Raw genomic sequence first — 27781 nt, forward strand, 5'->3', positions numbered from 1 at the left:
TCACTGCTGTAATGACGTCATCAGAATTTTACAATATTCTGAGCAAAGCTGTTAGTTTAGGCCTATATGATTAGCTTGATCTGCCCAAGGCATTTACACAGCAGTCATGCTCTAATAACTTTTTTTAATGAATCCTCTTTGAAGGACAATCAAAATGGCAGCGTCCTACAATTGGTTTTCAGGAGAGGATAATGGTCAAACAAGAGATCAGGGGTCATTGCTTGTGAATAATTTGGACCAGATGTGACCAAATAAGAGCTGCATACATTCAATATTCATCCCATTCGGCCTCATCTGTCCTGTACAAGAGTGCCAAGATAGAAAAAACTAACACCGACCTGTCTCATGGATATAGTTTTGTGAACACCTTCGAACATCGATATCAAGATAATATTAAGATCCTAGCAAATAAAGCAGCTACCATGACAGGCATGTTGAAGAAATAGCAGGACGGAACACATCGAGCAGCCAGGAGAAAAAAGGCGTGCAAATATTAAGAAATGTTTTTTACAACAATTTTGAGCAGCCCAGAAGCCTTGTTGGCATCAGCCTGTTGGCTCTAGCATGCAGCAAAAGTTTTTCTAAAGGCCTAGAACACAAAGAATGCAACTCCAACATGCCACTGTCACCACAATACATAATGACACATCCAGATAATTGTGCTCTTATAAACTATTTTAACACAAACATTCTGGGGAAATGTTTGTAGATAAAAACTGAGAGTTGTCGGAAGCTCAGCGATGGTATAACGTTGAAGTTGTGGGACTGTGGTGTAGCTAGGCCTATTTCGTTTATAGCCTACCTTTAGCTTTTAACTTCTGGCGACTGCATTTCGACTTAAAAAATTAGTTCATCATCTGTGATAATTAGGCTATATTGATAGTCAAAACGTGCAAGTATCAAACTTTTGTTTTTAGTTATAATGCTAAAGCCTATGGGAAAATCCTATTGGGTTTTTCTTGAGGGAACCAGTGTGATGCAAACTGCCGGTTGACCTACAAAGTGACATCATACGTGCACATTAGAACAAAATATATGGATATGAGAACATGTACAGTATGCATACAACTAATTAACAATCTCTTACATATTTTCTAATTTCACTAAACAAATTTCATTTAGTTTCGTGAACATTTTTATTGAACATGGACCAACATTCATTAGAAAGGCTTATTACGCTATTGTAGGCTCATTTTGCAGAGTGCAGACATGCGCAAACTGGGTACCGGTGTGATGACACGTACATGCTCAGCTTCGCCTCGTTCGAAGTCGTGCGTCTTCGGAAGCGGAACCGTGTGGAAAGTTACAAAAATGCTGTGCACACCACCAAGTGAAATGGGGTTTTGCACACTAATCGCGCACATACTTTTTTTGTAAGTAGCCTACACGTATTTTTTTTTGCCGCGCACACCTTCGCAGTTCGCACTCGTGGGAACGCGGCAAGTAAACCAAGCTTTAGTGTATTTATTATATACCCTTTACTTTTTTTTTGTATGACCACAAGATCTTCATTTATTAATTCCCAAGGCATCCAGGGTGATTTTGTAACATTTTCGCAGCTCTTCTTCATTCATCCTTGTAGCTGGTGATAGCCCCTGATTTCTTTATTTTAAGCCCTGATTTTGCTTCATAAAGCCCCAGAACCAGCATTTGCCCACCTTTTGCTTCTCTTCTGAAAACCCTAGTAGGATGCCATTTATCTTGGCAAACTAAAAGGCAAGAGACAGTCCTCCTTAACGGGAAGTTTCTCTATGAAAGCAAGGATAGACTAACTCCTTCTCAGATCCAACAGGGATAAATGGCTTTCTTCCAGATGCATGCTCAGATCCCACAACAAGCCCTTTCACGCGTCTTTGAAGGGTTGTTTTCAGAATGTTCCACTTCCTTACGAGCAGGCCTCCCTGACTTGACCTGCTCTTTATATTCCTCTATTGCAGACAAAGCAACAGGATATCCAAGGTTTCTTTTTCAGAGATGGTGAGATGCAGTGCAGTCCAGGACTCCAGTGCAAGTCAGAGCCAAACTTCCACCAGGCAGGGCAAACAAACTGGTATCCAGCATGCATATGTCATATCCAACCGAAGAGGACCAGTGAGGAATACACCAGCAGCCGTCTGCAACAGATTAAAGTTGGAACTTGAGTATTTTATGCAATTTCGTCCTTTTCACCTTTACAACCAGTTCACAAGATCCACTTCCTAGAGAAACATATTCATCATGGTAATTGATTTGTTTTACATATACCCAGTGATGAAAGCTTCCACCAAACATGAGGGAGAGAAGGACTATTCTCTTATCAGGCTTCACAGCAGTAGTTTAGATTTCAAAGTTGACAGTGACAAAGAGCACCACCCAGTCCCATGTGGATCAGAATTTGCTGTTCCTGTTGGACCAAGGTCTAAAGGTACATATTCACATAAAAACATTAATCAATGCACACATCAGTTATGGTTAACGGAAGTTGTGCACCTGTGGCGACTGAAACACCTGAATTCAATTATTAAGAGGTATGTCCCAACACTTTTGTCCATATAGTGTATTTTTACCAGGTTTGTCAGATGTTCTCCTGCTTAGTCGTAGGCTACACAAAATATTCCCCAAGGAGGCTATTGTGAGTCAGAACTTTGTGGCCATATTGGAACAAATAGCAAACCATGACCCAATAGTGAAGAAAAAACTGTCTAGCAGAAATGCTAAATACACAAGTAATACCAGACAAAAATAAATCTAGCAGTGTTTGGCGGTGTTGGTTCGATAAAATATCATCCAAGAAATAAAAAAAGTGAAGCATTCAGTGTTCTAGTCAATGAAAGGACATGAAAAAAATAACAAATTTCACTGGGCCTGAGATGAACAACCATGTCTAATGAGCGACCTGGGAATTCCGAGTGAAAACTCTGCAGCTGTTCCAAGGCAGAGCATTGCCTACAGGTGTAGAGAACACACACTGCAATGTTTTCATAGAGAATGTGAAGCTACGTCACAACCTCAATATGGCGGGGTGGCAGCGCCATCTTAACAGGATCGCTCTGCTACTGCAATTAATTTCGACACCGGATTAGCTTTTTTGTTTTGGCCTTGAAATTAAATATTCACTCTTCTTGGTATCATTTGCAGGGAAGAAAAGCTAGTTTATTGCATGATAACTGTTTTTATCGTATTTGTAATTTTTTTTGTCATTGTAAATATTCACTTTTCTCTATGGCTAGAGGGAAATCAGAGATTGCAGGTCACATTCAGTGGACAGACACCGACACATGGTTTTCTTCAGCATTTAATTCAACAGATGACAACCAAAAACAAATCCCTAAGCTTGTAAACCGTTTTCTAGTGGCTGTTTTTTGTAATTCACAATTACAAACTAGTCGATTCCATTACAAGAATCATACTAGCAAAGATTAATTGATAATTATAACCAAAATAAGCAATGTGAATATTTTCTTGACTAATAGATTTGCTATTCTGCATCTTCTTGTCATTCTCCGCAACCTGCTTCCCGTAGTGTATTTACACTAGCGAAAAAACACTACATTGCTGTTTTCTCCCTGAACGTTGACTACAAGCTGGAATGAACTATGGAGACATTTTTCACAATCACAACATAAAACTCGCAAGCAGAAAGGCAGCGCGATCCTCCTATTATGGCATCTGCACAAAAGTTACCCAGAACTCAACTCGGCGTGACGTCATCTTCACAGTCACAGAGAAAAAAGTTAAATGAATAATGAATATTTGTGTGATGGTTTTTTATATTGTAAAACAGAATAGTGTTGTCCAAACCATGCAAAACAGTTATTCAGTACTAAATAATTTTCAGGCTTTTGTGCAGTGCCACATTTCATTTATTACCACCAATCTTAGGGCACAAGAGTCTGAAAATTATGGCCAATGTTTTGCTGCTATAAGCTATTATTTATTCTGACAGAATTGTCACATGCCATCCGAAATAAAAACAAAAAACATTGGATGGGACCCAAGTGATCAGGGGTTTAGGGCATTTAAATGCACGTTCTGTTAAATAGCGGACATTCACACACCATAAGCAATGGCATTCAAATAATACCTAAAAGAAACAATATGCCTGTTATGTCAAAAGGCCTTGTGGAATTTTATGGGATCTTATATTATAGGGCAGAGAAATTGATTTGGACAAAACTCAAATTTGTGCAGTTTTACTGTAAAATGCTAGGAAACATTGATTATTAAATTAAACAAAGGGGCCATGAATATATTCTCCTTTCACACAAAAAAACATAGAAAAATGATCAAAAACAGTCAGGCAGAGTATGAGGAATGCTGGAAGTTTAATAAAAGAAAGGAAAAACAAAAACAGTAGTACTAGCAATTTAGGCATAAAATGTGTTCAACTTCACATCTAAATCGCTATGACTGAACAGCTAGGAATTGCTTATGAATGAACCAGCTTTCATTACTACATTAAAAGAAGCAATACCTCGGTCTCATTTTTTTTAGGAAAAAATTAAACATATTGAACAAAAGAGCTGAACACAAGAAAACAAAAAAGACAGGGACATAATGGACATATTAACAGATGTTCCGGTGTCAATGGTTCATTTCTTCGTCCCGTTACTCTGTGCTTTGGCTTTCTCCTTTTCCAAATATTTCTGATAAGAAGAAAACAACACGTTTTAAAAACATATACTGAACAACAACAAAAAAAGTCAAATGTAATAATGCTAATATTTACTAGTAAAAAAAAGTAAATCCTCAAAATGTAATGCATAAAGATCTAAATCCTGCACTGATATCATGATCAAGGACAGAAAAAAAAAAAAAAAAAAAATCACCTTAAGTTTATCGTAGTGTGCTTGGCTACTGCAGTGAATTTTCTTAGCAGTGTCTTCATTAGAGTAAAACAGGAAGCAGATTCTGCAGTAGTACCCCATCTTCACAAACTCCACACCTGAAACGGGACAAATGAGATTAATTAATGTGGCTTCTTACAATAATTAAATATTTCCTTAGTTGGGGTCCATCGCTTTTTTATAATCAAAGTATCTGTATTTGTCTCCCCAAGGAGAAATTAGTTTTGCAAGAGTTACAACAGAGACACACCACAAAGAACAAGATGAAGACAGTTAAAAGACAAAAAGTACATAGGACATTAAGGCTACTCAAGGAGCTGTGCAAATAGCAAATTACCATTTTCTATAGGCTACTTGTGCAAAAGTAATATTATATAATATCCATACATACATTCAATCACAGATATACAGTACGTTAATGAATTCATGGTCACACGTTCATCGCTGCTAATACATTTATGGTTTGGTTTAAAGCATTTTATAACAAGCCAAACTGATTTAGTGCCATATCTGACCAAAAAGCTGAAGATAATTCATATAAAACACAATTAATAGCTTGGTTATGTCAAACGTCTTATTTCTTAGCAAAAACCAAAGTCATCTTACCCACTGGGACATTAGGATCATATGGCTCTAGAGTAGAATGGCTAGTTTCAGGCTTTATTTCAGATGGTGCTGTTGTGATGGTCTTTTCCTCAGTCTTCACACTCTTCTCTGAAGCAACAGTTTCTTCATCTTCAGCCTCCTGGTCAAAGGACACATCAAGCAAAGCAGTGATTCGATCAATTATATCCTCTTAGCAGTGAGAAAGCATTTATAGAAAAAAAAAAGTATAATCTTTAAGTATTGTCTACTGCTTGGGGAACTTGTCTGGGCTGAACTCTGATTCTCCTAAAACAACCTACCATATAGTTTGACAAGTTGTAATCAGATATAATGCGCACTGTCATAATGTAACGAGAGTGACGTAGTTCTAAAACACTCCGTCTTGTAGACTTCATAGAATATCAAATTAATTTATACGTTTGTATCTCCCATGAAGTTACTCCATCACATTTCTCTCACTGTGGTCCGCACGTCGCAAATCCCAATTTTCATAAACACATAGAAGATCTGAATGAAAAGTTAACTTATTCACTGTTTGTTGGATTGTGAATGGCACACATATCATAATTCGGATGCTGGAGTATTTATTACTTTTGCCAGAGAGCCTTGGAGCTGTAGCCAGAAAACTTTCTACTGAAGACAAAAGAAAAAATACCTTCTTTTGTGTTCCACGGAAGAAAATGTCATACAGGATTATACGCTCCCATACACTTCCGTGGTGAGATTGAACAACCATGTGATGCCACGTTGTAGCAAGGTGTTCTCTATTGTGGAATTGTTCCATTCTTGAAATGACCTTTTAAGTTCTCGATCAGCACCAGTAAAATTAGATCCATTGTCAGAGCACATTTCCATAACTTGACCCCTCCTTCCTATGAAGCATTGAAATGCATTGCTAAATGAGTCTGTATGCAAGGATGTTGCTACCTCTATGCGAATAGCTCTACAGGCCAGGCAAGTAAAGATGACACCATAGCTTTTCACTGTAGTCCTTCCACGCTTGATCTCAAATGGACCAAAGCAGTCAACTCCAGATCTGGTGAATGCTGGTTCATCTGGAAGAACTCCATTTCTGGGCTAGTCTGCCACGATTTGTGGACCAGTAACACCAGGATTCTTCTCATCAAGGAATTGGCATTGGGAATCTGGAACATTTGGCACAATCTAGATAGAATACAGTTGCGTCCACTATGTTTCTTTGTGGATTTCTTGCAGAATCAGCTCTGATATTTTGTGATCCTTTGGTAAAACGGCTGTATGCTTGGCTTCCATTGGCATGGATCCACGACAGTAGGGCTGTAGCGATACACTAATCTCACGATACACAATATTCAGCTCACGATACGATATATATCACGATATTCAGCCAACGATACGATTCGATATAATTCGATACGATTCTATACAATTCGGTACGCTTACATCATTTTCCGATAGATTTAAAGGGGACATAGTGATTTTGGTGACATCTTGTGTTGTGAGTGTTTCATTTACTTGGATTAATTGAAATGAAAACTCAAAAAACATCAGACAGCTTGCAAAATAAATGCTGGACAAAATTAATCAAAGATGTGTTGAGAAAAGTTGTATGGGGGAAAAAAAAAAACTTGCATCACAATAAGTTGTGATTGTCAAAACATTTGGTAACTTATTTTTATTAAGTTTACTGACAACATGTTACAGTGTTTAGCTGCATGGTTACAATTATGATTCATTTTGATAATTATTAGTTAGATACATGTTAAAAAATAAATCACTAATGCTGTAAACAGAGAGCCCTAGGCTATTTTTATTAAAGGTTAAAAATATCAACTTAAATAAAATATAATGCGTTCTTTATTATAATAACAACTTTATAATATTTTAATGATATAAGTAAAAATATATGTAGCCTAATATAGTGAACATATTTAACAAAACTATTAAAAAATATTTCCAGCCTATAAATGGTCATTAAATTGCTTTCCTGATGTAAATGTAACTTATGTGACATTGTTCTAGCCGACCTGTTTTATTGACTTCTTACCGCGGTTGAGAAACACTGATTGATCCGAGGCATACATTTCGGTAAGTTCTGGTTTATAATAGTAAAGAAGAGTTAGAGTAGATCGGGTCATGTGCCGCTTGAACTGAGGCGCTACAGAGCTCTGTCACGTCGCATTTACAAGCGCCAAAACGGTATTATTGTTTGAATTGCGTAATAAAATTGACAGAATCTGAGAGCTGATCATTTATTTTATATCAAAGTAACCTGCTCTGTCTTGTCTGTCGTTGTCAGTGTCCTCTTTGCTCCGCGATTTTTTCTGCGTGAGAAAATGGATGTGTGGCGTGAGAGCGTGTGATGCGTGAGTTGGCAGCCCTGCGTTAGTGCCACATAGCTTACAAACCGCAACGCTTTTATCCAAGTCGTTGCTTTCCTTCTTTTTTTTAATAACCAAAGTGCTCCCACACATCTGCTTTTAAGCAGGCGGGTGCCGGATTTATATTCGCCGCCATTCTCCGAATATCCTCGCTCTGACTTGGTAAACAGGAAGAGGTAGACGTCTGCGTCTGTGTAAAGGTAGTACGGGTAACTTGCTCTACAGCAACACTAGCGGCTGGCTGACCAAATCGCTCTTCCTGCAACGCGAACGGGGGTAAACACGGGGGATTTGAATGGGACGTATGTATCGATACTCGCGGCTAAAAAATCTATACTTTTTTTGGGAAAAAAAATATAGATTTATATCGCAGAATCGATAAAATCGCCCAGCCCTACACGACAGAGTATTCCGCCAACACGGAGAACTCCGTCTTGAAGTACTGGACATAGCTTGCATGTTTAACATGTCAAACAGGCGCTCAAAGACTTCAGATTTTGGCCTATAGATCAGATGAATCGTTTAGGATTCACAAAATTTGTCTCAGACAACCAAATCGTGGCCAAAATCGAACAGCATGAACTCGGCTTTACTCGTACATACGTGTCTGTTGGAATAAATCTAAAACATGAACTGTTACGTGATTTATACATAACGTGGTTCCAGGGTATATGCAGGAATCCTGAAGTTAATTTCAATACCTTTTTAAGACTTTTTGAAGACCTTCTCAAAATATTTCAAGACCTCATCGCCACTTCAAGTTAGGGGTGGGCGATATGGCAAAAATATCATATCACGATTTTTTTCAGGAAAATCACGATTCACGATTTTATCACGATTCCTTTTCATGTTGGTTTTACTATTTTTCAAGTGACTGAGCATCACAGCCAAACTAATGTCCCTATTTTAAAAACAAAGCCTTCGGTAACAAAATATAAAATAAAAAGAATGGCAGACATTTAGGCCAAAGTGGCGAAGATAAAAAATCTTTGTCATTATTTTCTTTGTTAAAAATCTTTGTCATTTTCTTTGTTATTAAAAATTAAGAACAAAGATACACATACACAACTTAATATACAAATGAAATAAACAGTGCTTTATTTTTTCAGCTACAGGTGTATTTAACAGCATTGAAGAAAGTAATTAAATGAACAAATATGAAAATAAAACAACTTAGACTTCACTGTATAAATTGTACATTGATTCTTATTAAAGCTACTATTAAAGTTCTCAGTCAAGAGTGAGGGATTTGCTCTTTGTATTTTGTTGTTTTATTAACAGGGGTAGTTCTCCCAAAAATTTGAATTGTCATCATTTAGCCTACTCTCTCAAGCCGTTTCAAACCCGAATAAGTCTCCCTCTTCTGTTGAAAATAAGTTATTTGGAAGAATGTGGGTAACCAAACAGTTGATGTACACCAGAGACTTCCATAATAGTTTTTTCCCACTATGGTAGTCAATGGGGACCAGCAACCTCCCGGTTAGCCACACTCCTCAAAATATCTTCTTTTGTGTTCAGCACAAGAAAGAAATGAATACAGGTTTGGAACAACATTAGAGAGTGAGTAAATAATGACAGAATTTTAATTTTTGGGTAACTGTCCCTTTAAGGACAAGCGGCAGCATGTTTACTATTAGGGCTACTGTCTCTTTAAGATCTGCGCACAACGAGTCTACACGCATTTGACAAGCAGATTTTTTTCTTAATTTTTTTCTACTGTTCTTTCACTTTAGACATAACCAACTTTGTTTATGTAAACCTTGTGTGTATTTGACAGTATTAGCGCAATAAGACTCGAAAGATAACTTAGTCCAGTATCTCTGTTAACAGGCTTTAGTGCATGTGCGCGTCGGGTTTTTGCATTCAGAAAAGCACTCGTTATAACAGCGCATCAGCAGCAAATGACATGTTTAACCGGCAAGGCTTTAAAGCACATGCAAATAATAATTTTTTATGAACTACAGTGTCCTGTTCCTCTGCATTTCATGTGAATATACGTCGCGCTGTACAGTATGTTGAGACGGAGGCGAACTGATGGAATGCACGATCCTACGATATTTCTTCAAAAGCAGACATTTGGAGACATTTATCATCCACGATCAAGAGATATCGCACACCCCCACTTCAAGTTCTAATCAGCAACAAACCTTTAACTTAATAAACAGTTGTTTGTGCCATGTAGGACGATGACATCACCTAATAGTTTTAGTTTTTTTATTTAACATCACCTAACCGCGCATTTCACAAAATACGTGACATCACCTGTATGCGGCGATCTGATCTCACTGACCGACTACGCCGTTGTTTTTTATTAGTAATGGGGAGGAAAATAAATATATTCATGCATACTTTTTGGAGTCAAACTCTTTGGACAAAGCTTGAACAAAATTTAATACCTCATAAAATCGGGATTAAGACTTTTTAATACCTTTTAAGGGCCTTAATTTTCACTAAATGGATTTATCAACTTTTAATACTTTTTAAGACCCCGCGGACACCCTGCTTACATGTGATTACTGTACCGCTGCAATGGATCAGTTCTAAATGTGCATTGTAGATGAAATATGATGTGAAATATAAAATATGAGCAATAGAATGAACAGAATAGTAACAGAAGCACATTTACACATTTTAAAAGGCACACGTTTAGTAAGATTTTTGGATCAAAATATCCCAAAACCACTAGAACAATGTTATATATTTTGTTGATTTGTGTACTTTTATTTAAATGACGTTTAACGAGAAAAGACGTTATTTTTTAAGTTTTTGTAGAGATGAAGACAACAACTCCCATGATTCCACAAAATCAAGGCGTCACCAAGCTATGCCTTTGTTTTGGAAAAACGACCTCTAGTGGCGAAAAATTACATAGTTTGCCTCAACCAGACATAATTAAAAGAATAGTTCACCCAAAAATTTTAATTGTCATTCTAAACCTGTGAGACTTACGTTCATCTCCGGGACACAAATAAAAACCTTATTGATGAAATCTGAGAACTTTCTATCCCTTCATGACAGCTACGCAACTGACATCTTGACGCTTCAAAACGTTCATAAAGAGATCATAAAACTTATCCTTATGAATTGAGACGTTTAGTCCAAAATTTTCTGAAGAGAAACGATGCGCACATCTACTATCTATTTGACATTGTGACACATCATAATGTCGATGCTGAAACGATATATCGTGCTGAAATTATATAACGTGTTGCCCTAGATATGAAAAAAATAATGAAGTCACTCACAGGTTCAGTTTCCATATTCTGGAGCTCTGATGCGTCTTCGCTTTCTTTCTCCTCTGACTCTTTCTTTTCCTCAGGAACAATTTCTGCTGAAACATTTTGGCTTTCCTTCTCTTGATGACTCTCCATCTCCTTAGCTTTATCAGCGACGGGCTCATCCACTTTGATCTTCTTGACAGAAGGTTCGTCCTCTTTTTTGTCTTTACTTTTTCCAGAGGAGTTCCTCTGACCCTCATTCTCTCTGGAGCGTTCTCTCTTGAGTGGACGTTTATCCTCGGTCTCTGGGCTGGGTGGTTTTTGTCTGTGAGAAGATATTATTTTGTCAAACAGATTCCATGTAACATTCTTTGGATAGCCTTATTTTTCTCAAGAAAAATAATAATCTTAAATGTCCAACTGACCCACGTTTGAGCTGCTTAAATTTCCTGCTCACGTAGACAACCAGTCGTTTGCCTTCAAATTTAGGTCGCTTTTCCTTGTAGGCCTCTGCCATTTTCTCAGCATCTTCCCCTCTTTCCATCTCAATGTAGCACTGAGCAAACATACAAATATTATAAACAACAAATCATTTATTATTGCCTTGTAACTACATCAGAAATCGTTCTATTTTTACAATTACCTCATTGCGTAATCGATTCAGATAATATTTCCTGATTTTTCCAAATGGTTCTGCGACTTTCAGAAGTGATGCATCTGAGCCTTTGAAGGTTGGAATATTACCAACATAGATGACTTTGCCACTCTGTAGATGTTGCACAGATATAGGCGTTAGATTTTGCTTCTTTTAGATTCACATACATTTTATTCATGGCGAGTTAATAAGCCCAAGTCTTACCTGGATGGTTGGATAGGTGTGTGAATGATAAACTCTCACAGGTCTTTCACACACAGATGGTAAGGCATTCCTGGTGTAGAAACTAACCATTGTTCTTGCCTCTTTTTCTGTGGAGAACTGCAGAAAGGCCTAAAACAGAGCACAACACATTTAAGGAAAAAAAATTCTTACACTTCAAGCCATTTCTGAGAATTTCTGATTTACAACTGACAGAACGCCACGGAAACATATTCCCTCCAACCAAATGGCAATTAATTCATAATTAACTCAGCTTGCCAATGGATAATAAAACATTTATACATACATTCTTAGATGGTCTAGCATCAGAAATCTGTGTGGATAGCTACAGTAAAGCTTCAATGAGTGAAGCGGTCTGAACTACCAAGAACCGAATATCTGAGAGCTGTTACCTCAGGCCTCACGTCCAAGACCAGGTGCCGCACCACTTTACCAAATGGCTTGGCAAGTGCAAGGATTTCATCTTTATAATCGTGGCCACGTTTAAATCCAACGACATTTACAACTCTAAATCCCTATAATTAGAAAATACACAATTATTCAATACAATCAATAAATCAATGAACAGACATCAGTTGTAACTATTTTAAAGTGCCTAAGAAGTTAGTGACTTACTCTATCCTTGGAGCTTCCTGAAACATACAAGAAGAAATAAGTCACTTTAACAGACTGACTTGAGGAAAAAAAAAAAAAAAGTTTAATCAACAGCTATTTAGAGACTACAAAACCATTTAAATGGGTTTGGGTTCTGTAGGATTTTTTCTCATTCTCACCAAGTCTGCATTTATTTGATCAAAAATACAGTAAAAATAGTAATATTGTGTAATAGTTATAATTTAAAATGACCCGTTTTCTGTTTTAATTATTTTTAAAATGTAATTTATTCCTGTGATGGCAAAGCTGAATATTCAGCATCATTACTCCAGTCTTCAGTGTCAAATGATCCTTCAGAAATCTTTCTAATATGACGATTTGCTGATCAAGAACATTTATTATTATCAATGTAAAAAAAAACAAAAAACATTTGTTCTACCTAATATTTTTGTGGAAACCATTAAACCTTTTTTGTCAGGATTCTGATAATGTTCAAAAGAACAGTATTTATTTATCTGAAATCAATTTGTTTTGTAACAATGCAAAAGTCTTTATTGCCAGTTTTGATCAATTTAATGTGTCTTTGTTGAATAAAAGCATTAATTTTTTACAAATCCCAAACTTTTAAACGATAACATAGGGTGCTCAGACCAGAATTTGTGCAGCCGATAGCAATTTTTGAGTCATTCACGCTTTATATAAATGAATAATTAAGCTCTCTGTTGAATGGCACTGTTTTTTTTTTCTTTCAGATAAATAATACCACAGACGTTATTTACAGTAATGCTACAGATCAGGGATGGGGAACATTGGTCCTGGAGGGCCGTCGTCCTGCAGAGTTTAGCTCCAACCCTTGATTAGGGTTGGAACTAAACTTTGCAGGACAGCAGCCCTCCAGGACTGACATTCCCTATCCCTGCTATAGATTCTTGTTTTAATTGAGACTAAAATAAATAAGCACAGCACATATTAATTTTACAAGGAAATTATAATAGACCTTTAGAAATAGGGCTTCTGCAAAACACCATCCATATTAGGATACTCTGGAATATTAAAGAGCCTACAAGATTTAATGATGTCAAACTGAACACAATTAAAACCCAAAAGGTGTTGTTAAACATTGTCCAATATGTGACACAGGACAAAAACGAATAGAAACACTTCAACTCCTAAATGAACAAAATGAGTAGTCTGATTAAATCAGGAATATTATTCAGCAAGTGCTGAGTATTTGTGTCCATCCTTTCTACGTCCTACTTAAGTAGGTAAGGCAGGATTCTCTTTATAAATTCCAGCTTTTCTGCATTTTGGGGAAATAGTCTATTCCTTTTTTCATCCAAAACATATGCGGGTGCACTGAATAGTCGCTCACTATTAACACTCCAGCGCTAGTAACATCATATCACAACATATGGTAATAAAAACATTTGATTAATTTGTGGGTGTCATCCTCTGTTCTTGTTACAGTTATAGATATCAAAACCAGAGGGCATAGTAGTTTTCACCGACAATATGACTAACATTTTATTATAATTTATTACATGGCTTGATAAAAAGGCGCAAAGGAAAGAAATACCTTGAAAAAAATAATACAGCCCCGCCAAATCCTGGACAAAATCAGAGATGCCGATTCGCACGGGACTAATATTATCACAGAACGTCGGTGTTCGGCGAAATATGGTAGGTCATTTGCGGAGGAATTATTACTTTACAATTTACAGACATGGCCGATTCACACGGGATTAAGATCACAGACAACCTCCGCAATTATTACAAATGACTAGAGGTCCCTAGATAATACTAATCCCGTGCGAATAGGGCTATAGGCCATCAATGTGCACTTACGATGGGAAATTTTTTAATTTGGACTTTTCTCTGCATGCTATTAGAGACATCTTTGCATGCTTTTGGAGGCAATGCCTATATACCTGCATTATATGACTGACAGACAAGAACGGTTTGACCGAAAAATATAACAAACTACTGCGGAGACAAAGACACCAACATCTTGGATGCACTTCAGGTAAGCTAAAACATACCAAACTTTAATTTCAAAGTGAACTATCCCTTTAACACTGTCGACGGAATCCAAAGAAGAGAGCGTTGTCATGGATCTCTGCTAAAGCCACTGACATTGCTCAAGGGCATTACCTGATGTGTATTTAGCTTTGGACTTTGAGTCTTTTCTCTTAGCGTCCTCCTCTTCCACTAGCTCATCAAGAGTAACAAACTCATCCATGTTCTCGGGAAAGTCAGTTTCAGTTTGACCCTCCTAGAAGCGGATACAGATAGTCAAAAGACCTACAGGTCAAAATAGTGAACATGTAATTTACAGTTGTAATCGAAATGATTCAACCCCCATTGCAAATCAGGTTTATTAGCAAAATTTACAGACAATCAGATGTTTGCAAATCAGGTTTATTAGCAAAATGTACGGCTGTTTGCAATGAACAAATCAAACAAAATTGATTGAGGTAACTCAACAAAACTAATGTTCCAAGTGGTTTTCCTAAACCCAACTTTTAATGACTGTTTCAAAATTATTCAACCCATTATTCAACCCCCTGAATAGAATCCCTCACAACAGCACAAATGTGCTAAACAGGTGCACACCTGATGCAACTAATCAAGGGCTTCATTAGTTGCACCAGGTGTGCTTGAGCTAGAACACATGAAATACCTGAACTGGCTAGGTTTGTTGAGTGTCACGTTTGACTGCATGTTAGACATATGGATTAGTCAAAAGAATGGTCCAAAAAGTTAAAGAGAAGATATCACTTCCCTTCACAAACAAGGCAAAGGATACAAAAAGATAGAAAAGGCAGTAAAAGTTCCTAGAGACACTGTTGGAAGTTCAAAGTTAAAGGAACAGTGGTTACACTACCTGGACTGGGCAGAAAAAGAAAGCTATCCAACGGCTGCAAACAGATTTCTGAGAAGGCAGGTTCAGAAAAACCCTCGAGTGACTGCAAAAGACCTGAAGCAAGACTTGGTGGCAACAGACACTAAGGTTTCAGCTTGGACAGTAAGGCACATACTAAACGCATGCCAGAACTCCAAGCCGTACACCACTACTGACCCAAAAGCACAAGAAAAGTCAGCTTCAATTTGCTCAAAACCAAATAAATAAGCCACGTTAGTTTTGGGATTATGCTCTGTGGAGCGATGAAGCGATGATTATGCTCTGATCTGGAGCGATGAACCAAAAAGTACACTGTCTACAGTTAAGCATGGTGGGCTCGGTGATGCTCTGCTCGGCACTGGAAACCTGCAGTGTGTGAAAGCAAGATGGATTAATTAAAGTATCAGGAAATCCTAAGAGAAAATGGCATGCCATCAGAGAGGAAGCTGAAGCTTGGACCTTCCAAAAGGACAATGATACCAAGCATACCTCAAATTCCACCAAGGCTTGGTTTGCAGAAGAAGTCCGGGAAGATTCTACAGAGACATCACAGTCACCTGACATGAACCCCATAGAAGAACTTTGGTGGGATTTAAAGGTGGTGGTTGTACCATGTAAACCCAAGAATATTACTGAACTGGAGGCCATTGCTCATGAGGAATGGGCTAAGATTCCTCAGAAAAGCTGCCAGAAGCTTGTGTCTGGTTATACATCTTGTTTGCAGTAGGTCATAACAGCAAAAGGGTGTTCTAGTAAGTACCAAAGATTATTGCCATAACTTAGATTTACTTCGATCATCCCGTGCTGTTGGCACATCTGGGTCACTCCAGCTTTGCAAGTTCTCTGCCAGCTTTTTAGCTTTGTCCCCAGGATACGCTGGCAAGCTTGAGAACAGTGATAAAGGTTTGATGCCAGGTGGTGTGGGGTCAACCCTGGCCACACTTGGCCCCCGGGGGGCACCAGCTTATTGCCATCTGGGGAATGTGATGTCGTTGCATTCGTAGAATATGCCATGGCTAGCCTGAGTCATTGTTGCGTATTTGTGACTTGAAGGCTGTTGGAATTTCCATGCCGCAAGACTTCTTCATTGGTGATGCAAACGATGTACCGGATCTTGAGAATCCGCCGGAGACATTGTTGGCGGAATGCGTTTATCCTCCGGACAGTGTTTGTCGTTAGCTTCCACGTTTTACATGTGTAGATTACAGTCGGAACAACAAGAAAGGTGTATAGTAGTAACTTGATCTTGAAGGAGAATTTTTTCACTGTCTCCAGTCGTGTTGCTTTAACGACGTTGTTAGCTGGCACACCTGCAGGTCCGGTCTACCTGATCTATGATTTTTCTGTGCTGATATGCAGGCCGATTTTACTGGCTTCATGGCCAAGTCTCTCTTAGTTGCGTCTTGGAGCCAAGTTTCATCTTCGGTGAACAGCGCAATGTCGTTGGCAAAATCTATATCTGTCAGGCGATCTTGGTCCGTCCAAGGGATGCCTGCTCCAATATGTGCAGTTAACTTCTTAATGACAAAGTCAAAAATTGGTTGAATAATTTTGAGACTGTAGAAGTCATTAAAAGTTGAATTTTCAATTGGATTTGGGGATGTCACTTGAAACATTTGTTGTGTTGAGCCATTTCAATTACTTTTGTTTGATTGGTTCATTGCAAACAGCTAAAAGTATACATTTTGCCAATAAACCTGATTTGCAATGTGGGTTGAATAATTTAGATTACAACTGTATATTAAAGCTCTAACGAGGGCAAAACAGCACCAGAAAAGTGTACAGCTTCAGAAGACTTGGATTAAAGCGCCTTATGAAATATAATTTTTTTTACATAAAATATGATATAAATGGCAAAAATTCAACAGTAAAAAAATTAATTGGTTAATTCCAAGTTACCATACCACGAACAGTGGAAAAACATTTAATTTACATATATTCTATTAGCAGATGCTTTTATCCAAAGTGACTTACAGTTGAGGAATACGACAAGCGATTTATCTAAAGAGGCAATAAACACGAGAAGTGCCATTAACAAGGTGTATGCTTTCATAGTGTGGAAAAGATCTGCATGCACATTCTTCAAAATATCTCCTCCTGTGTTCATGAGGGGTGAGTAAATGTTTTTTTTTAGTGAACTATTCCTTCAAGAAAGGATTTCTCAGTGGCATTTAAGATGATGTGCTAATGTACAAAAGATCCTACCTGCTCTTCATTGTCCTCTTCAGCACCCTCATCTTCAGTTTGATCACCATTCTGTTCCTCAAGGTCTTTAGGAAGCTCATCTGTGTTCTCCTGCTCAGCCTCAGATGTCACAGGTTCCTCCAGTGGAGTCTCTTCTTGTTTTTCACCAGAGTCTTTTTGGTTTTCTATGGTCTCATCGCTGGAAGCATTTTTAACTTGCTGCGCTTCAGTGTCCTCCTCATCCTCTAGGTTGGTATCATCAATATCTGGTGCTTGTTCACTGGTTTGCTCTGGATCACATGATAGGTCGACATCATCTGCAGAGGGATCTTCATCACACCCGTCTTCGTCACAAGCTTCCATAACATCAGCTTCATCTCCTGCCTCATCTCCCAGGGCCTCTACTTCTTCAGGCTTTGGTTCCTCTTCTTTTTTATCAGGCTTTGGTTCCTCTTGTTTTTTATCAGAGCGCTCTTTGGCTTTGGAAGTAGAGGACCTTCGATTCTTTGATTTAGGTTTATCACCAGTTCTGCTTTTGGCACTGCTGCTACCGCTGCTCTTACGGGCTGGTTCTTCCCTTCCTTGCTCATCCTTTCCTGGTGGGACCCTGGAACAACAACATGTATAGCACATTTGGTTTTGTTTTCTTTCTAAATATATAATTGGTTTCTCTGGATAGAAAGGACAACTTACGTTAGAGTCTTATACTTTGTGCAGATGTTCAGTCGAATAGATCTTCCATTGATAGTCAAAGGATTGACAGTGTAGTACTTCACCAACATCTCTGCATCCTCAGCATTGCCCATTTGAACATATGCCTGTTAAAAAACAAACAAAACAGAGTCGTCTATACGGTGTAATTTGATTAGTTTCACAATCCTTCCATTTTCAGCAATTTTCAAGTATATTAGATTGTAATAAGACCCCTTTTTGAAACATCACAAGAGTTTGTAAGCTTGATTAATTTCTGTATATCAGCTTAAAGTTTCAATTAATCATTTCAACATTTTGATTTGTTTGCATCACTCAAAATAAGTTCATGAAAGTCTCTGCATGACAAAAGTAAAAAAAGTTAAAATATGTAGATGATTACTGCCATCTATTACTGTTATATTGGCACATTAATACATTAGTATTATTTAAATATTATTCTTTCTCTTCACCAAACAAAGAGCAGGGAACAAAACAGCATGGAAAATGCCTGGATTACTTTTAACTAGATATTTACTGTATTTTACATGATTCCTGTAGCTCAAACAGTAGAGTGAGGCCGTAAAATTATGGTTCCTCAGATATAAAAAGTGTCAATTATATTAAAATAAATAAATAATAATAATTTCACCCTTTAGACTGAAGATTATTTTTTTATTATTATTGAGATAATAAAGAGATCCACGAAACAGGACATATTTTAATAATGCATGTTCTGAAAATTGCTGCATATGTAACTTACCCCTTTATCTACAAAGAAATGTTTCTCAACAGTGCCAAATCTACGAGCTATTTTGAGGAGCTCCATTTTCTTGTCACCTTCCCGTGGCAAATGATAGAAAAACACCACCTGGCTGACATCTCTCTTCTCTCTGGCTCTAGAGTCTTTGACCGGCCTTCCATTTTTCTGTATTGATAAAGCAAATCAGCATAATTGATCTGAAATTGCTTGCTTTGCTTAACTTTTTTCTACACTAAAAAAAACAAAACAAAAACTGGAAGACAATTAATCTTACCTTAATTGTAATCAGTTCCTTTGACAAATAAACTTGTATCTCTTTCCCATGCAACATGGCTGGTTTTCGCTGGTAATAATTAGCCATGGCCAAAGCCTCCTCATGAGTCTGCAGCTCCAGGAAAGCCTTTAAAAAAATTAAACAAAAAATGATTAACTAAAACAGACTTAATGGCATTGCCACAGGTTACCCTGTGACACAGGCATGATTTACTCAAAATATACCAATTATGAGCATCCTTATTCCAAATTGCGAATGGCTGCTCACACATAAACAGTAACAGGCAATACCTTGTTCATGTTCTTCAGTACTAGATGCTTACGGATGGTGCCAAAGGGTTTTGCCAAGTCAAACAGGCTGTTTGTTAACTTCGGTTTCCTATCGTATTTTAACACGACCACCCTGCTTTTTATCTAAAAAATTAAATAAAAAAATGAGTGCAAACACCAAGATTTAGCCATCCACTCAAACAAAAGATCACAAACTGAAAAGGACATCCTGATTATATCAAATTAAAATAATATTTTAACTGAGGGTGCATTGTCAATGCAATAGAGCTGATGGACCATTTATAACAAAAACAGAAAACTTTCAGTGCATTATTACCTTGGATGCCGTTGAATATGATGTAATTTTACTTGTCATTCCCACACTGGAATTAGACCCTAAAAAAGTTGTTTAAAAATTGTGTTACTGATTTAAATTATCCAATGCGGTAAGTCAGGTGAATCACATTTATTTATATAGACAAATATTAGACAACAGATTGTTGGAAAGCAACTTCACAGTAAGAGACTTTAAAAGACTGTACTGTCATTATACAGATACATTTAGTTGAATACTGATTAAATTTAGGTTAACAACACTGTCAATGTTGCAAAGTCACAAGAAAAGTATCCGCCATCTTCAAATTACCTGTACAAGTTCTTTGTTAACACAGTGCACCTTTAAAGAAACTTATTAGGATACTCTTGTAAATGGAATCTTCATATTTAAAATTAAAAAAATGTATTTGACTATTATTTATTGATTTAGGGGTTCAACTTTCACAGAAGAAAAATGTAAACTTTAACCAAAGAATTGACCAAACCACTAGTGAAACCCACAGGAAGATAAATGCATTCCACACTGCTCTAAACAAGACAGAGTTCAGCTGTTCCATGAAAGTGGATTACTGTTTCAACAAAAATATCAACTTGTAGAAAAATAGCAGACCAGACTACATCCTCTCACAGATTTATTACCCCAGCTGGAGCTCATCCCTGTTCTCTGTAGACCACCACCAATTGAATCTGCTCCCAGCAATCTATCCGAACGACTCTTTGTGTCCAGGGAAAGGGATGTCGACCTGAGAGGAGTACATTTTTTTAAAGTGCTTTTCTATTACAGACACACAAAAGTGGGATGCATCATACTTATAAAAGCAGTATTTATAAAAAATTCAATAAAATAAAAAACCTAGTTACGCACCTGCGACCAGAGGGCATTTGAGGATCCCAGTCCGGGTACCTATAAAACAACAGGAATGAGTTTTCACATGTTTTTAAATTAAAGAAATATGTTGTATGATGTAAATGTTGAACACTTGCACAACAAATTCATTTTTCAAAGAATGCAACAACTTTATTTTTGCTTTTCAACTGAACTTTCATGTTAGAAATAGGTTAAAAACTGTTTTTCCTATTTAGAACACCTAAAAGGTTCATAAAATAATAGATTCATTAGCTTTATGGATCCTTTTCACACGGGGTTCTCAGAAGCAGAAGTTGTCATATTTGGGTAAACTTCTATAGTGGTGAATGGGAGACAACAGCAATCAAAATGTTTGTATTCCCATTTGCTCTAACAGCAAAAGAAAAAATAATCCATGATAGCATTTTGACGAGTTTTCAAAAGAGATAATTCGATATTGATTACGTAATATGACAAGATAAAAGATGTCAAATTTGCTGTCAATCCTTCAGCCGTTGTATTAGAAACAACATTGTAGCAGCGTTAATTAATTTTTTGCCATTTACTGCCAACGTAATTTAACACAAAGTATTGCGTTAAATGTGTAATAAAATAAAGAAAAATAAACCTTTCCAAATTTCACAGTTATCAATATTGCAAATCTAGTAAACGCGTCATCGCAGTCTGTGAAAACGGTCTATTAAACCACTATGAATTCTTCTGAGGGCTCCACTTTGAATGTTTCATGGTGATAATTTGGATTTATTCATACTTTCTTTTAACTAAAAAGTATTTTCACCCAAAAATGAAAATTCTGTCATCATTTTGATAGTGGAATGCTGTCACTTCAAAAAAAAGTGAATAAGCAGAAAACAAATGAGATTTTACAAAAAAAATCCTCTCATACAGCAATTATGCAGCTTAAGAAAGCATCAAATATAGTGCACAAGTCATATAGGCCAATTTATGATGCTGCTTTTTCAAGCTAGACAGCAGTAGTAAATGCTTCTGGTTATCACAATGAACTGAGCGGTCTCCACTGGATAATGTCTGATCCAAAAGATCCATAGTGGAACTGCACACTGTAGGCCAAGTTTAGGTTTGTTTCTAAATGATTATCAAGAGGGTTTTCAACGTCTGAACAAACAGTTCACACAAAGCAGTCTACTTACATTTGCAGAAGGAGTTTTCGGTTTTCGGAATGACGAATCCCAGTCGTGTGTTGAGTCCATTCCTTTACAAACACAGGGAAGGGTGAAAAATATCCTTAATTATTAAAAAAATAAATTAAAAATTAAAAACATCCTGTATGTTACAGTGAAATCTAAAGCAATTCAAAGCCTTGAAATACTGGATCAGAGCTAACTTGACAAGCTACCCTTCCTGGCTATGAATGCAATCTACAAATGAGTACTGTAATTGATCTTAAAAGAGTTCTTGATACTAACTGTCCTAGCTGGAACCAAGCATAAAGAACAAGTCAGAAAAACCGCTAACAACGATGTATACTATAAGGGTCCAATGAGATTTAGGGCCATTTTTTGAAATTTAATACTATGCAAAACTAAGAGGTGTTGATTTTAAGGCAAAAAAAAATGATGTTTAAAGAGGTTCTTCTTCAACGAGCAGGATTCAAGAAGAGGAAGTGAAGTGTGTGTGCAGGAGGCAAGCAGCTTGAATTACTCACCATGACAGAGTGCACATCAAAATCACAAAGGGAGCACACATGGGGAAACATGAGGGGCATGACTCCCAAGAAATCCTGCACTTTTCTCTGAGACGGGGAGCCCATTCTTCTCTGCATTAACATGTCGTCAGATGGCGATGACGCTGACATGCCAAGGCTGCGATAGGAGTCATGGGAAAACTCAGAATATTGGCGGTCTCCGCTGCCATAATCTAACATGTCGTACCCTCGACCAGATGTTTCTTGCATGGAAGTATAATCGAAGTCACCTTGTGAGCGGCTTTGAGCCTGCCCACTGGAACAGTCCAGCCTTCCGCCCGGCATGTCGCCCCAGCTGGCTTCCGTCTTGCGGCTCTTAAGCAGCATGAGAAGATGGGGCAAGGTCTCCATGCATAAGTTCTCCTCTGGAACCTGTGCCAGTACATCCAGATCAGTCGATGACAGACCTAGGCTGGCGAACAGTTGAACGGTATTGATGTGGCTGCCCGCTCGGCGGTGCAGCGGAGAGTCATGGTCTTTTCCCTCACCTCCAACCAGACCAGACCGGGACCGGGATCGGGACCGGGACGACGAGCCGTAGGGGTCCGAGTGCGCCTCACCCATACTAAAGTTCAAAGTCTCAGCTCCAGCCAAAAGCCCACGGCCAACAGCAAAGCCTTTCTGAGCATTAGCACCAGTCCGTTTATGGGACATGGCCTCGAAATGGTGGCGCTCTGGGCGAGTTTGAAAAAGAGAGGAACAAAGCGAAACAAAAAGTGCCCAAAAAGACAATCCGTCAATTTAAGCCTGGATCGAGAAAAAGAAGCTCCTCCAGAATGAAACAGCTCTGCAGAAACACAATGGAGCAATGATTTCTAGCATGCTCACAAAATGGTTAGCAGTGGCATAGGAAAGCAAGACTAATGGAATGCAAGTAACAGAATACAACTTATTTACAATGACAGAGGTACAAATGGACAGTTTGGTACACAGACCAAATAGACCATAAAATGCAGATTTAGTACCATGTACCATGGAGAGAAATAAGTATATTTTAATGGGAAAGTTTAATAGAGCTTTGGAGGGAAATGAAAGAGTCTGAATCAGTTTTAGATCTATATATCTATATGCAGGAAAGAGAGAGAAAGCATTGCAGTTTCTTGTTCAGGAGAGAACCAGGGAGATATTATTCATGACTCTAAGTTGTATTATATGCCCAGTGCTAAATTTGTAAATTAATAATTGTCGGATCAAAAACAGCAATTAAAAGGCGTTGTGACCGACACTGGCCATATAATTTCAGTTTACCCAGAACATACAATAATGTCACTAAACGGTGACAGCACAACTGTAAGAGCACCGTTCACACGTTTCTACATGGCCCTAACTACAGCCTAGTGTATTAATCTGTCAAGCGAGAAGCGACGTAGGCTATATCGCTACGTTGAGATAAAAAATCATTCAGTTGATCTGTGATATTCTCCTTTTCCTTTAAATCGATTTCTGATTCTGACTGATGTATCTCGTCGATCGTGTCTCCCACTATCCTAATTAGTATTATCAATTCCACATTCGGGGTCTCTTTTGATTAGAAACACCATCAGCTTTAATTGTGGATATGGAAAATTTAAATATGAATAATTCATCAGGTCTCTCCAAACTTTATGCTACTCTCCAAACTTTGCACTTTACTGCGTGCAAAACAGTAAGCACCAACCAATGAGAGTGATTTTGAACTTAAAGGGATAGGCCTAGTTCACTTTAAAATAAAAATTCGGTCATCATATACTCACCCTCAAGTTGTTTCAAACCTGTATGAATTTCTTTCTTCTGCTGAACACAAAGGAAGATATTTTGAAAAATGTCAGTAACCAAACAGTTACCAGGTCTCATTGACTTCCATAGTATTTTTTTTCCCTACTATGAAAGTCAATGGGACCTGGTAACTGTTTGGTTACTGACATTTTTCAAAATATCTTCCTTTGTGTTCAGCAGAAGAAAGAAATTCATACAGGTTTGAAACAACTTGAGGGTGAGTATATGATGACAGAATTTTCATTTTAAAGTGAACTATCCCTTTAAAGAGGATCAAAAATATGCTGAGGGCTAATAGCAAAACCTAAATACATCTGCATTAACTCACTCGGTCTCTCACATGCACGCACGGTCACCCATGAAATGCACTCGTGTATACTGGATCATTTAAACCCAAATGCTGGAATGCAAACATCTAAAATCGGAAATTTTCTTGAACAGGACCCGGTTCAAATTAAAGGGCCCGTATTATGATATTTTAAGGTTTCCTAATGTTGTTTTGGAGTCTCCTACAACAGGTTTACATGCATCAAAGGTCAAAAAACTGTTTCATTTTCTCATATACATTTGCACATCACATTTTCAATGATTCTCAAACGACTCACTAAATGAATCAATCTCTCTAAATCCCTCCTTTCCGCGAGCTACTCTCTCTGCTCTGATTGGCCAGACAGCTCAGTCTGTTGTGATTGGTTTACCGCGTACAGCACGCATCGAAAACAAAAACCTCCTATTTCCAATAACATGTGTGAACATGCCATAGACCTGCTGCAGAGAGAGAGGCATATGTGGCCAGAGCAATAAACTGCAATGTCCTTAATGCAAAACACCTAAAACAGTGCTATAGGGAGACAGAAAGGACAGCTGATGATCCTTGCAGTGCCAAACCACATGTGATCATATGTCCGCCCAGATGGGTTCGGGAACTTCTAGGTGCCTTGGTGGAGGAGTGGAGTAAAATCTCACAGCGAGAACTGGCAAATCTGCTGTAGTCGATGAGGATAAGATGCAAGTCTAGTCCTTAATGGGATAGTTCACCCAAAAAGGAAAATTCTGTTATTATTTACTCACCCTCAGGTTATTCCAAACCTGTATGAATTTCTTTCTTCTGCTGAACACAAAATATTTTCAAACAGAAAATTCTAGTTTCTAATTCTACAATGAACGCTTCAATATAACATCATGCACCCATTCAGAAAAACAAATAGGAGTTTACAATGTTTCCTGTGGTGTGTCCCAGTGTGAACAGCCTCAAACAGTTGTGGCGAATGTCACGTCAAAATATGCACCGGTGCACAATCTGCACATCCGCTTGATGGGTTTATTATAAGCAAGACGCTCGCGTTCGCTGTATCAGTTGCTAACTTATGGCAACACAGCTAAAAGTATTCCTCATATGTTAAAGCTTTTATTGAAAAGTAGTCTATTTTTATCCGGCGAGACATGCCTTCACAAGCACTAGTAAGAGCTGTGTTTGTGATGTTTGAGTTGTTTGAGCGTTTGCAAGGTTCCTTCATTAAAAAAAAAAAAAAACCAGGAGACGACAGATATAAAACCCGAGTCCTGACAACCACTAGCCTATATCACCATGTCCGAGTCCTGTATTGACAACCTATGGAGCCCAGAAAGTCACTTGTAGGAGGGAAAAAAACAAGACCCGCAAATCCGTGGCCACAGTTTTACAATTCGTTCCCCTCAGTTAATAAACCGTACTCGCAGATATTCTTAAATTGTTCCCTCGGTTTAACAAATCGTTCCCACTGATTTATAAACTGGTCCACAAATTGCCAATCCATGCACTCAGATTTGTAAACCGTACCTTTGGGTTTTCAATTTGTACCCACAAATTCACTTGCTTAAATGGTTAGTCAAAAATGATTCCATAATTTTCTCACCCTCAAGCCATCCTAGGTGTATATGACTTTCTTCTTTCAGCCATACACAATAGGAATTATATTAAAAAATATCCCACATACATTTTTTTTTGAAGCCCGAAAAAGTGCATTTATCCATCAAAAAAGTAATGTATACGGTTCCAGAGTAAAGGCCTTCTGAAGCGAAGCAATGTGTTTTGTTAAGAAAAAAAAAAATCATATTTATAACTTTAGAAACTATATTTACTGGCTACCTCAGACTCAACGCATTATGTATTGACAAATGCAGAACCACAGAGGATAGAGCAAAACAAAACACCGGTCACAGCAGTGTATATGTACTCCTTATTGAAAGATTTTGGTTTTATAATTTGAAAACTCCCCTACTTTATTATTTTTGCCCCTCTCTCTATCTCTTTAACTTGTCTTCAACTTACTGTTGGGAATGATGTGTATTGTGTTGTGATAATTGTATGTAAGCTCAGTTTTTGTTTGTAAAACTTTAAATTATGAATGCCTTTCTGTTAATTTTCTACGAATATATGAATGAAAAAAAAGTTAACCCTACACTTTTTCTTGCTACATAAGCCGCTTCAATCGGATCTACGTCACAATAGGGACGAAAACAATATCGCAACTTCCGTTTTGGAGCATTAATGCAAACTAATGACAACCAGAAAGGATGGTGAAAGGATATAATGCAGAACATATATTGGAAAGGAACCTTTCAAATGCTTAAGAAATATCCCACATCACATAAACAAGTTTTTTTACAGCCTTAAATAATGCAAGAGTCCGCTGAGCGTGAATCCGAGATTAACTGATACGATAACATTCATTTCACTTACGGATAATCGATTACATTAATCGCAAATTGGTGCAACTTTACTTAGGCGAACATTTATGAAGCACGTTCTTAAATCTAAAAAAAAAAAAAACACGTTAAACGCAACACATGGACGAAGGTTGATGATAGCTAGTGCTACTAAGAAAAAGAAGGCAAGCCACGGGCCTAACGTTAAATGTTAATGACAATGCTCGGGTTTATTAAAGTCTATACTTAAAACACAAGTGATATAATTGTATATATTATTCTAATGCAGTGTGTTGCTGCTTACATTTTCTTCTTTTTCTTCTTCCCGATCCAAAACTTCGGGTTGAACGTCGCACGAAATGAAACGCTCAGTCAACAGTTCACGTGAAGGCGGAAACGACTACGAAATACAATTTTACTTCCGACTCCGAGATGAATTTCAAAATAAAAGCACTAATAAAAATCCAGAGCTGTGTCCTGGGCTGGGCATTAGTTGAGAGGACAGCCAATTGTATTGATGACCATATGAAACCATACTATATAGTGGACTTTATCAAGTGCAATCATTCAAACCCATAATGTACGTTAAGTTACTGCAATAACGAGCGTACAGCCGATGTACACTCAACAGGATAACCGGGAGTTTGGATCACACCGGTTCCCTCGACAAAAACCCAATAAGACTTTTCCAAAGTCTTTTGAATTATCGCAAAAAAAAAAAAAAAAACCTGTTATCAACAAAAGTTTGATACTTACACGTTTTGTCCATCAAAATCATTTTCACAGACGAACATAACGAGCTGTTAAAGCGGACTGACTCTGAGTTTACCTGTTCGGCGTGATGACGTTTAATCTCCTTGACAGCC

The 27781-nt window shown here is 37.7% G+C and overlaps 1 protein-coding gene across 3 annotated transcripts; it reads right to left on the reverse strand.

Moving 5' to 3' along the window:
• Positions 1 to 4285: 4285 nt before the first annotated feature.
• LOC307008261 (uncharacterized protein) lies at positions 4286 to 27781 on the reverse strand. Of its 3 annotated transcripts, none has more exons than XM_079630975.1 (21): positions 27672 to 27781; positions 22434 to 23259; positions 21919 to 21980; positions 20765 to 20803; positions 20539 to 20642; positions 19901 to 19959; positions 19585 to 19707; positions 19295 to 19420; positions 19021 to 19185; positions 18261 to 18385; positions 17589 to 18174; positions 14633 to 14753; positions 12503 to 12519; positions 12280 to 12402; positions 11870 to 11998; positions 11654 to 11776; positions 11436 to 11566; positions 11038 to 11335; positions 5433 to 5571; positions 4809 to 4924; positions 4286 to 4625 (listed from the first exon to the last, which is right to left on the reverse strand). In XM_079630975.1, exons 2-21 carry the CDS (start codon positions 23124 to 23126, stop codon positions 4572 to 4574), a joined length of 3333 nt encoding a protein of 1110 aa, XP_079487101.1. In that variant the 5' UTR covers positions 23127 to 23259; positions 27672 to 27781; the 3' UTR covers positions 4286 to 4571. The 3 variants fall into 3 exon arrangements, with proteins under 3 accessions (XP_079487101.1, XP_079487100.1, XP_079487102.1); XM_079630974.1 differs by lacking the exon at positions 27672 to 27781 and adding an exon at positions 27220 to 27354; XM_079630976.1 differs by lacking the exon at positions 27672 to 27781 and adding an exon at positions 27220 to 27306 and having other exon boundaries at positions 22434 to 23146.

Source organism: Phoxinus phoxinus, assembly GCF_949152265.1.
Source record: "Phoxinus phoxinus genome assembly, chromosome: 12".
NCBI classification, from domain to species: Eukaryota; Metazoa; Chordata; class Actinopteri; order Cypriniformes; family Leuciscidae; genus Phoxinus; species Phoxinus phoxinus.